The 12,452-nt window shown below is 41.8% G+C and overlaps 1 protein-coding gene across 2 annotated transcripts in view; it reads left to right on the top strand.

Moving 5' to 3' along the window:
* Window positions 1-7,792: 7,792 nt before the first annotated feature.
* LOC107710280 (E3 ubiquitin/ISG15 ligase TRIM25) overlaps window positions 7,793-12,452 on the top strand; it is a 19,151-nt gene continuing 14,491 nt past the window's right edge. For both annotated transcript variants that reach the window (XM_016515008.1, XM_016515007.1), the window contains exon 1: window positions 7,793-8,434. In XM_016515008.1, the coding sequence (XP_016370494.1) occupies window positions 7,841-8,434 (594 nt within the window). In that variant the 5' untranslated portion in view covers window positions 7,793-7,840. The remainder of the gene's footprint in view (window positions 8,435-12,452) is intronic.

Here is a 12,452-nt window from a genome sequence, read left to right as displayed (position 1 = left end):
CAGGGCTAAAAGAGGTAGATTAATACTGGAATCAAACCAAAAAGTCAAGAAAAGACAAGATCCAAAAAAACAAGGAGCAAGACTAAAACATAGAATAACAAGGGACTAGACAAGACTAGGGGAAGACTAAGACACAGCTAGGGCACAAGAAAAACCAGGCAATGGAAAAGGAACAAATACTCAGCCACATCCACAGACAGAGACAGTGAGGGTGAGAATGACTACGAACCAGAAAAGACAAGAGGGCAAGGGGAACTATAAATAGGGAGGAGAGCACACGAGGAACAGGTGAGCACAATTAGACCAACCAGGAATAGACAAGGGCTAACAAGAGGGTGTGGTAAAGGGGAAACAAGGAGGAGGGACTAGAAGGGCACATGACTGACAAAAACAAAGCCATGTGTTGAAACACAAGACAGACACGAAAAACAAAAAGACCAGACAAACGGAGTGTCAGGGCAGAACCCTGACAGCTTCAGGTTAGATTTGGCCTTCCACATCACTTGACACCTCTGGATTCTTTTTTATCGAAAAGAAGGATGGCGGGCTTCATCCTTGCATCGACTACCAGGGGTTGAACAACGTCAAGGTCATTAGTCCCATCTACATTAGAGCAGCTACAATAAGCTCAAATCTACTCCAAACTCAACCTCCGGAGCTCAATCTCCTTCATTTCATGTCTCCCTCCTGAAACCGGTCGACCCGACATCTGACCCTGGCACCCCGGCCCCTGAGCCTCCTCCACCCTTGGAGATTGATGGTGCACCTGCATACTCAGTTAACGAGATCCTGGACTCATGCTGCAGAGGGGGTCAGTTGCAATATTTGGTGGACTGGGAGGACTACGAACCAAAGGGTGGTCTCCAAGGATATACTGGATCCATCTCTGATCCAGGAATTTCAATGACGGCATCCCAACCACCCAGCACCACATTCTCGGGGTAGACCAAGGAGAAGAACACCTGGAGGTGTTCGTAGAGGGGGGGTTCTGTAACAAATGGGGCTGGTGGCCCTCCATCCGACCACCAGAGGGAGCCCTCTCCCGAATATTGACTGGTTGCTTCTTCTTTGGTTACTTCCTGTCTGACACCATATTTAAACCATGCTGTTTCTATCTCTCACTGCAAAGTATTACCAGTTTAACTGCCTTACCAAGCGGTCTTTTCCCATTGTGTTTTGCTCTATAGTTATGACCATTGTGCTTGCCTTTTGACCACTGCCTTTTAGATTAGTGTTTCTGCCTTGTTTGCCTTTTTGGACTGATTTCCCGTTTGTTTGTTTCACATCTGTCCTCACGACTACAGAACTGCCTGGTGATTTGGATTTGTTGCTGGGTGCTTTTGGATCTTACACTGCCTCCATGTCATCGCCTACGGCTCCCTCACAATATGAAGCAATTAAAAAAATTCAAATTAAAAATTAATATTTACATGCATTAATTTATGCATAATTGTGTATAATTCATCAGTTGTACATATATACTGTATATACAGTTTTTATGTGCATATGCATGTATGTGCGAGTGCTATGACAAACTCCTGTTCACTCCACTTCACATCTTTGTGTAGTTTGGCGTGTATGTGGCTAATAATTGTGTGTACAGTTACTACACAAAAATGCCATTTTTAGAAGAGTTAAAATAGTTTTGAATGAAGTGTTTGCTTTTGCAAGATATGTGTGACATTTTGCATGTTGTGTGTGTGTTTTGTGGTTTTGTGTGTAGAGTTTTTGAGAAATGGAGCCATAGTTTAAAAAACTGTGTGTAAGCATTAAAAAAAAACTAGAGCCTAGTGAACTGGCAAATTACAGACCCATTTAATTTTTCCATTTATGTCTACATTTTTAGAAAAAGTTGTCTGCTCAATTGTGCCCCTTTCTGCAAAACATTATATCTATGAAGAATTTCAGTCAGGTTTCAGGCCCAATCATAGCACAGAAACTGCACTTGTTAAAATTACAATTGACTTGCTTCTTGCGTCAGACCAAGGCTGCATCTCATTGCTAGTTTTTCTTGATCTTAGTGCTGTGTTTGACACTATAGATCATGACATACTCATAGATCCATTACAAAACTATAAGGGTATTCAAGGGCTGTCTTTAAGATGGCTTATATCCTACTTGTCCAACCGTTACCACTTTGTTTATTTAAATGGGAAATCATCTCAGTTAACACCAGTAAAGTATGGAGTGTCACAAGGATCTGTCTTAGGCCCTCTGCTATATTCAATATACATGTTACCCCTTGGTAATATGATTAGAGAATATGGTATTAGTTTCCATTATTATTCTGATGATACTCAACTATGTATTTCAACAAGACCAGATGAAACTTATAAATGATCTAAGCTAAAAGAGTGTGTTAAAAATGTAAAAGAGTGGATGACCAATAATTTTCTCCTATTAAATTCTGATAAGACAGAGATATTACTTATTGGACCAAAAAACAGTACACAGAATCTCTTAGATTATAGTTTGTATCTAGAAGGATGTACTGATAATTCCTTTACAGTCACTTGGGTGTTATATTATACAGTAACAACTTTCAAATTTCACGTGTTACAAAAACAGCATTCATCTATCTTAGAAACATCACTCAGCAATGGAACATGTTACCTGTTTCTGATGCACAAAAGTTAGTTCATGCATTCATGACCTCTAGACTGGACTATTGTAATGCACTGCTAGGTGGTTGTCCTGCATATTCAATAAACGAGCTAGAGGTAGTCCAAAATGCAGCTGCTACAGTTCTTACCAGGTCAAGAAAATCTGATCAAATTACCCCACAATTATTTATATTTCACAACCTCTACACTGGCTATACCTATTAAGTAATGTATCAATTACAAAATAGTACTACTTACTTATAAGGCCCTAAATGGTTTAGCTCCTGTGTATCTAATCTGTTTAAATCTAGATTAAAGACATATCTCTTTAGCCAATTATAACAAGTAGTCCACTGAAGGCGAGTTTAAGAACCCAAGTGCAGCTTTATTCCAAAAGTAATCCAAAATACAAACCACATGACTAAACAGGAACCATGACTAAACTCCAAAATAAAAGACATGAAAACAATGAACAAGGAAGAAAACCCAAAAATCCCTGTTACATATCCCCCCTCTAAGGGCGGCTCCAGATGCCCTAACAAAACCCAACAAGTCAAGGAGGGTGGTAGAGCGAAGGCGGAACAGGGGGAGGGATGTAGGGCCAGGCCCATGCAGGGGAACAGGATCAGAATCACAGAACAGTGGTGGGCCTGGGCCGTGGTGCAGAGGCAGACAGTGGAGCAATGGTGGACCTGGGTCATGGAACAGAGGCAGACAGTGAAACGATGGAGCAGAAATCCACCATGTCTGATCCAGAGGAGCATGGAGCGGAGCAGGCAGAGCATGGAACCCTGGCGGAGAGGGCAGGGAAGGGAGCCATGAAGGAGCAGGCAGGGCAGGGAACCATGGCGGTGCCGGCAGAGCAGGAATCCAGGGTGGAGCAGAGACATGGATAGACCACTTGACAGTGACAGAGCAGGCAGAGAGTTCTTGAATGGTCTCCTTGGCCATGACAGGACAGTCTGTGAGTTTGTGAACGGTCTCCTTGGCCATGACAGGACAGTCTGTGAGTTCATGAATAGCCTCCATGGCTGTGACAAGGCAGATAGTGAGTTTATGAATGGCCTCCATGGCCATGACAAGGCAGACAGTGAGTTCATGAACGGCCTCCTTGGCCATGACAGGACAGACGGTGAGTTCATGAACGGCCTCCTTGGCCGTGACAGGGCAGACGGTGAGTTTATGAACAGCTTTCTTGGCCGTGATAGGGCAGTCAGAGAGTTCAGAAGCGGACTCAGGCGTGGTGGCCATCTTGGCCGGGGACTCAGGCGTGGCAGTCTTGACGTGAGCAGACTCTGGAATGGTGGCCATGTCGTGACCAGGCTCTGGAATGGCGGCCATGATGGGATGAGGCTCTGGAATGGTGGTCATGATGGGACGAGACTCTGGAATGGTGGCCATCTTGCAAAGAGGCTTATGAGTGGCGGCCATCTTGTAAAGAGTCACTTGAGTGGCCGGCATGACTCGAGCAGGCTCTGGCTTGGCAGACATGACATGGACATGCCTTGGCATAGCAGACGTGACGTGAGCAGGCGCTGGATGATCTTTCCCCAGGCAACTGAGAACGTAAGGGTTCATTTAAACCAAAACAAAAAATGTCCTTTAGTGCCACATCATTAAAGGCAGAGTAAGTGATTTCTGGTAGCCAATGTTGATATTTGAAATCACCAAAACAAACACGGCCCTACCCCAAAAGGGTCTTGCCCCTATTTTGATAGCTCCGCCCCACATATACGTACGCAACCCAGGCAACGATTAGTTCTGTGAAACAAAGCAAAACCAATGTTACACCGTGTCTACGGACGTGAGCGGCGCGGCGCAACAAATCCCGACAGAAAACTGCTGCCGGGTTCTATTTATGACGTGCTGACACAAATTTCAAATGGTTTTCAACGGTCGTTTGATCGCGTCCAGTGTAGTCAGACTTTAGCTGTTGTAGACACGGTGTTACTCACCTATTGAGAAGAAACAAAGCAACCTCGGCGTCCGATCGCAGGCCTCCGCTCCTTGAGTTCTCTCCAGCGCTGGAAAGCTGATCTGATATTTACACGGGTCCTACTTCTTGCCTTATCTTTCCGCAGACGTTTTCCTCTTTTGTTTTTTTATCCGCCATCTCTATCTTTCTGTCGCTCGGCTCGGCTAATGTCTGTCCCATGCACTGAACGCGCTCTCCTCCACATCACGAGTAGACACGCCCCTTATTGCTGATTGGCTACAAGTTTGTTTTGCGATTCGGCCCGAATCAGTTTTCTAAAGTGTTTTTGAAAAATCACTTACTCTGCCTTTAAAGTCCACACAGTGACAGAGTTCACAAAAGTCTTCCACGTACTCCTCAATAGTGTGATTACCTTGACGAAGGCGCAAAAGGCAAGAAATTGCTGGGTTCATAGTTGCAGTCGAGTATTCTGTAACAAGCAGTCCACTGAAGGTGAGTTTAAGAACCCAAGTGCAGCTTTATTCCAAAAGTAATACAAACATAATCCAAACAGACACTTGACTTGGCATGAACAGACTTGAACAAACTTGACTCACCAACAGCAGGTTACAACATCAATACTCGACAGGAGACAATGGCAACATGGCAATGGCAACTATATCAAACAATACAGGTCACATGACAAGAATCAACCAATGAGAGACAGGACACATGACTAAGACAGCCAATCAGAACATGACACAATGAACAAAGGAACCAATAGCAGGAAAACAAGAGGGCAAAGGAACCACATGACTAAACAGGAACCTTGACTAAACTCCAAAATAAAAGACATGAAAACAATGAACAAGGAACAAAACCCCCGTTACACCAATAATAGATATATACTTAAGTTCAGACAGGACCACTTTGGCAAGTTACTTGAGTTTATTGAAACACAATTTATCTTTGGCGGTATGGTTCCTATGGGGGTGTCCCGTGTCTAATAGGAGAATGGTAGTGATTGGAGCGATTTGACAGCTGACCGCATCAGCTGGTCGCAGCCTATGCCTACGTGGCCTGACTGAACTAACGCTGCGCTCGATTAATAGATACTTGAATATTTTTAAATACCAAAAAGGAAAAAAAAAGTTAAACATTCAACACGACTAATTTCCTGTCAACTGTCAACACTGCACTATTTTCCTAATTAATGCTGTACAGTTGCTTTGACACAATCTGTATTGTTAAAAGCGCTATATAAATAAAGGTGACTTGACTTGACTTGACCAATATAATGTACAGTGCCTTGCGAAAGTATTCATACCCCTTAATTTTTTTTTCACATTCTTTTATGTTGCTGCTTTATCTTTAAATTACTTTTTTTTCCACATCAATCTACACTCCATACACCATAATGGCAAAGCAAAAAACAGGTTTTTAACATTTTTGCAAATTTGTTAAAAATAAAAAAACTTAAAAGATTCCATTGCATAAGTATTCATACCCTTATCTGGGACAGTTGAAATTTAGTTCAGGAGCATTCATATCACTTGTAGATGTTACTACACTTCGAGTTCAAAAGAACTGCCTGTAGAGCTCAAAAATAGGATTGCATCAAGCCACACATCTGGGGAAGAGTTCAGAAAAAATTCTGCTGCATTGAAGATTCGCAGAAGCATGTACTCTCCATTACTCTTAGTGGAAGAAGTTTGAAACAACCAGGACTCTTCCTAGAGCCGGCCTCCTGGCCAAACTGAGCAATCGATGGAGAAGGGCTTTGGTTAGACTGGTGACCAAAAACCTGATGGCCACTCTAGTTGAGCTCTATGATCATATGTGGAGATAGGAGAAACCTACAGAAGGACAAACGTCACTGCAACACTCCACCGATCTGGTCTTTATGGCGGTATGGCCAACTCATTCCTCTCTTCGGTGAAGACACATGAAAACACACTTGGAATTTGCAAAAAAAAAGCACCTAAAGAACCTTCAGATTGTGAGAAACAAGATTCTCTGGTCTGATGAACCGCAATTCCAAGCATCATGTTTGAAGGAACCATGCACTGCTCATCACCTGCAGAGTAGCATCACAAAAGTAAAGTGGCCAAACTCAATCCTCTCCTCAGTGAAGACACATGAAAACACACTTGGAATTTGCAAAAAAAAAGCACCTAAAGAACCTTCAGATTGTGAGAAACAAGATTCTCTGGTCTGATGAACCGCAATTCCAAGCATCATGTTTGAAGGAAACCATGCACTGCTCATCACCTGCAGAGTAGCATCACAAAAGTAAAGTGTGCTGGTAGCAGTCTCATGCTGAGGGGCTGTTTTTCAGTGGCAGGGACTGAGGGGCTCGTCAGAGTAGAGGAAAAGCTCAATGCACCAAAATATTGAGATAGCCTTAAAGAAACCCCAGTCCAGAGCATTCAGAACCTCAGACTGGGCAGAAGGTTCACCTTCCAACAGGACAATAAACCCTAAGCACACAGCAGGAGTGGCTTATAGACAACTCTGTGAATGGGCTTGAACCCAATCAAACATTTCTGGAGAAACCTGAAAATGTGCGTCAGTATTTTAAAAAAAACTGTGAATTGTTTATCTGTTTAATTTGGATAAACTTCAGATTAAAGTATAATTCACCACGACCCACAAAAGTCTTCTGCTCAGTATGAGATCACACATTCAAGAAGTGGTCTTTTTCCATGAATGCAATTTGCTGAAGGGAAATTGAGTGGCAAAAACACCTTGACGTAGGCTATTGATAAATAAAATAATGATGCTAAAAGGATTCTTCAAAAAGTTCTTCAAAAACTTCCAAATTCTATTCAGATTTTCAGTCTTGCTTTTACTAACCAAATGTTCAAACAACGATTTTATAAGTAAACAGCGTCCTCTTGTGCTCATTTGAAGAAACTGTTTGTACCTTTACGCGAAAACAATCATATGCGCAGTTGTTTTATGTTATTTTATGTTTGTTTTATGTTATTTTCAGCTTTAATATTATTATTATTATTATTATTATTACAATTAGTTTTATATACATTGTATTAGAACATTGAATGTAGCATTAAGGTACTATTTAGCAACAATTTCTACATGTGGATATCAGCTAATTCAAAATTTAGAATAATAATCGCAGTTAATTTTTGTAATATTATTTTGTCTATTGACAAATCTTTACTTAGTTCATTCGTTTATTCATGACTCTGTGACGTGTGGACCGTTTAAGTTTCGTTTCTCCGCCTCGTTTAGTTTCGTTTTCACTAAGGGTGTGGTTGAGAGTGCGTTCAGTTGTCGATGTTACCTTGGACGTGTCAAAATGGCGGAAAATATGTCTCTACTGGGTCTAGAGGACGAGTTGACTTGCAGTATCTGTTTATGTCTGTTCGAGAACCCGGTGAGTTTAATCTGTGGACACAGTTTCTGCGCCAACTGTCTCGAAGCGACATGGAACGACAGGGTATCATCTCTGTCCTGCCCTCAGTGCCGAATGGTGTTCACCAGTAAACCTGAACTAAAGAAGAACACCGTCCTCAGCGCGGTGCTTGATGCCTATAGAATAAAAGCGGGTGTTTCTGAGCCCGTCAAGGAACATTTTGAGGTGAAAAGGAAAGATCCAGACGCGATCAGGTGTGACAACTGCATGGAAGCCAAAGCGGTCAAAACTTGTTTGACATGTATGGCGTCTTATTGTGAAGACCATGTCAGGCCTCACCGAGAGAATGCCATTTTTCGGGCCCATCAACTGTGTGATCCGCTGCCAGATCTGATGGACCGTCTCTGTTCAGATCATGGCAAACTGATGGAGTTCTACTGCAGTCAGCACCAGAGTTGCATTTGCAGTACCTGTCTGCAGGACATGCATAAAGGCTGTGAGTTTATCACGGCAGATGAGCGGCGCTTCAAACAAAAGGTAGGGCCTTTTTGTACACCTGAACGTAGAAACACGTGAACAAATATGATAGATAATCCTGAAAATTGCCTTTACCGTAGCATGATATACTCAAGTAATGTCACACTAGCAAGAGCGCTGAGTAAGTTACCCTGACATCAGCGTTCTGTATTGTCATGTCACTAATCATGACACATTTCAAGTCAAGTCACAGTTCTTTGTATTGGCCTTTATACAATACAGATTGTTTCAAATCAGCTTCACCGAAACAAACAGTGTCGCAAAATTTAATTATGAAATTACTTAACTTTCAGCTGTACAGACAGTTGTCATTATTCAGCTTAATTTAGGTTCATGTTAAATAACATTTTCAGTGTTGCAGTCCGTTAATTATAAAACAAATTGAATTCAGTTATAAAGCAGCTCAACTTGAGATAGTATCATGATTCAGCTAAAGTAAACAAGTTCAGTGTTGATTCTATGTAGAATATGCTGCATCTATGCTGATGTAGAAAATGTCATATATGAAATTAATTAATTAAAGCAGCTCTAGAATTTTCAACTCAATTGTTGATTCAGTTAAATTCAATAACTGTGTCAATGTTGCAAAGTTAATCAATGATGGACTCAAAAGGAAGCTCAACAGAAGACAACAGTGTTATTATCCAAGTGTCCAGTTCTAGATTTGTTCTCATCTGATAGTGTCAGTGAAGGCAAAATAATAATATTTAATAATGATGGTCTTTTAAGCCCCAACTGAGCAAGCCAAAGGCGATAGTAGCAAGGAACCACAGAACAGACTTATACACTGATCAGCCACAACATTAAAACCACCTGCCTAATATCATGTAAGTCCCCTTTGTGCTGGCAAAAAAGTTCTGGTGCACTGAGGCATGGACTTTACAAGACCTCAGAATGTGTCCTGTGGTATCTGGCACCAAGACATTAGCAGTAGATCTTTTAAGTCCTGGAGGAGGTGGGGCCTCCATGAATCTGTTTTGTTGGTCCAGCACATCCCATAGATGCTCAATCAGATTAAGATCTGGGAAATTTGGAGGCCAAAGCAACACCTTGATCTCTTTGTCATGTTCCTTAAACCATGGTGGCATGTGTCAAAGTAACATCCACATAAATGCCAGGACTCAAGATTTCCCAACTTAGCATTGCCAAGAGCGTAACATAGCTTCCACCGGCCTGCCTTCTTCGCATAGTGCATCCTGCTGCCATCTCTTCCCCAGGTAAATGACACACATGCACCCGGCCATCTACAGTACCTGATCTAAAAGAAAACATAATTCATCAGACCAGACAACCTTCTGCCATTGCTCCATGGTCCAGTTCTGAAGCTCACATGCCCATTTGTAGGCGCTTGCTGCTGTGAACAGGGGTCATCATTGGCACTCTGCCTGGCTACGCAGCAATTTCCGATGCACTGTGTGTTCTACACTATGACACCTTTCTATCATGGGCAACATTAGGTTTTTCAGCAGTTTGAGCTACAGTAGCTCTTTTGTGTGACCAGACAGGCTAGCCCTCACTCCCCAGTCCACATGCATCGAGACTTGGGTGCCCATGACCCTGAATCTGATTCTTTTCGCTTGCCCATTTTTTTCTGCTTCTAAAACATGAAATTTAAGAACTGACTGTTCACGTGCTGCCTAATTCTACCCCTTGACAGGTGCCATTGTAACAATATAATCAATGTTATTGACTTTATCTGTCAGTGTTTTTAATGTTGTGGCTAATCATTGTATAAGCGTAGATACCATTCCTCTTTCAATGTAACAAAAGTACATCAGGTGTTATGGGAAGTGTTCCTGGTTCCAGTTAAAGGTGCAGTGTGTAGATTTTAGCGGCATCTAGCGGTGATGTTGCGAATTGCAATAAATGGATTAGCCCTCCCCCTGAGAAGCTACGGTTGCTGACAGAGGACAAAGATATCGTCATCTGAGACAGCAGAGAGTAGCCATTCAAGCGTTTCTTACTCTTCTTACTTCTACGAACGACCTCTGCTTCTAATAAACCACACGACAACAACTACTACTACTTCGTGCATCTTCAACGTAGCGACGATGCAAACTGCCTCTAAAATAGACGGCAAAAGCTATTCTCCGCTCTTCAAACACACAAAAAACATTAGCCTTTATAACATAGTGTTTTAGTGAAGAAAACGCTTATTCAAACATCATTTATTATTTACCCTTACATTAGAAATATAATAGAGAGTTTGGCTTTTCCACGGCACACCTGACTGGGCTAGGGTATGACGCCGCCTGGGACAAAGCCAAATGATTATCAAAGTAGTTATTCACTCATACGTTTATCCACACGTACGTTATCCAGACGCAAAGTAAAAAAAATCCTTTTTTTGCTACGTCGCCGCCACGCCTCCACGCAGTTTGAGCGCAGCTCCGACACGTGCCTGTGACGTCTAACGTCTCATATCTTACGTCTGACGCCTGAATACTATGGGATTTTGGCCAGACGGCTGGCGAGCGTATACACGTTAGTTCTCCTCTCAGTTTGCTTAGCAATCAGCAAAAACTGCATATAGTACACCCTATAGTGCGCTGCCAGTGTGCATGAGCGCTCAGTCTCCAGGAGAGCGCGCGAGCGCTGACTGGTTAAACACTGGCAAGAATTAAAAAGAAACAATTACTATATTAGTTATTTAATGAAAAAATATGAAGGTGAGTACCTCACTTAACCATGGAGGGGGAACCGCGTTGTATGTAGATAGAAATGGCTTATTCTAAGGTAATTAAAACATAACGGTGAATTTTGTAAGGTATTTATACACAACTGAAAACTGAAATATTAATGCAAATTTGTCTGACTTGCACACAAAATCATGTTTTCCTTGGTTATATTTCTCAGTTTTCTGCTCTCAGACATTTTCTGCTCATATTTTTTGTATGCTTGTGCTGTTTTTCCCTTTGCTCTTGTTTCCACGTTCTGCGCTTGCTTTTCCAAATGTTGCCGTTAGAGTTTCATGTAAATCAGGGCTGGATTAAGTGTCATCATTGGTCCACTAGTTCTAGATTGACAGCTCCCCCTCCAGCCAATCAGATGAAGAGGGGCAGTGACATCACTCCAACGCACCTCATTAGCTGCTGATGCTCAGTGGAAGAAAGAGGGGCAGTGACATCACTCCAACGCACCTCATTAGCTGCTGATGCTCAGTGTTCTGTTCACTTGTACAGGTGAAAATGGACAGCTGTCAGCTGGGAAACATCTTTCCATACAGGACACCATTATATGTGTCTGCCAGTCACTGCTGTACACACCTGCCTGGCGATCCGTTAACGTTAAATGAGTAAATTAATTATGAATAAATTAATGTAATGTTTTTGCACTGACTAGGCTAGATCTGACTGCTGATCAATGAACGCGATAGTGTTACAGAGGAGACAGTTACAGAGGCCAGGTGGATTTGATATCCACAACGATTTATTTGCATATTGTGTTTATTTACATAAACACTATGCAACATATGCAACAAGCTATATAATTGTGTAACACTATCATGTTTTAAATATATAAAGTTAGAATACAGCAACAAAATGAAAGTAAAACAGCCAGCAGGTGGCGGCAAGTATCTTTAGAGTAAGACATTAAATCATTCATTCAAACAGATTCATTCAGTGAGGAATAAAGTGAATCATTCAATATAAGGCTGCTGTGTATTGCTTGTAGGACAATGTTCTGCTGTGGCTTTGTTTGGACTCTTCATCAAGCAAAATGAGAAAATAGGTACAATATAAAACTCACTCAAAATGTGCTTGTTATATTAAAGGGGTCATATGATGCTGCTAAAAAGAACATTATTTTGTGTATTTGGTGTAATGAAATGTGTTTATGCGGTTTAAGGTTAAAAAAACACATTATTTTCCACATACTGTACATTATTGTTTCTCTTCTATGCCCCGCCTTTCTGAAACGCGTCGATTTTTACAAAGCTCATCGGTCTGAAAAAGCGAGGTGTGTTGTGATTGGCCAACTATACAGTGCCTAGTGATTGGACGAATACCTCAAGCGT

This window comes from Sinocyclocheilus rhinocerous, unplaced genomic scaffold, assembly GCF_001515625.1.
Source record: "Sinocyclocheilus rhinocerous isolate Xijiao unplaced genomic scaffold, SAMN03320098_v1.1 scaffold567, whole genome shotgun sequence".
NCBI lineage: Eukaryota > Metazoa > Chordata > Actinopteri > Cypriniformes > Cyprinidae > Sinocyclocheilus > Sinocyclocheilus rhinocerous.
This window is presented reverse-complemented; position numbering and strand designations above follow the sequence as displayed.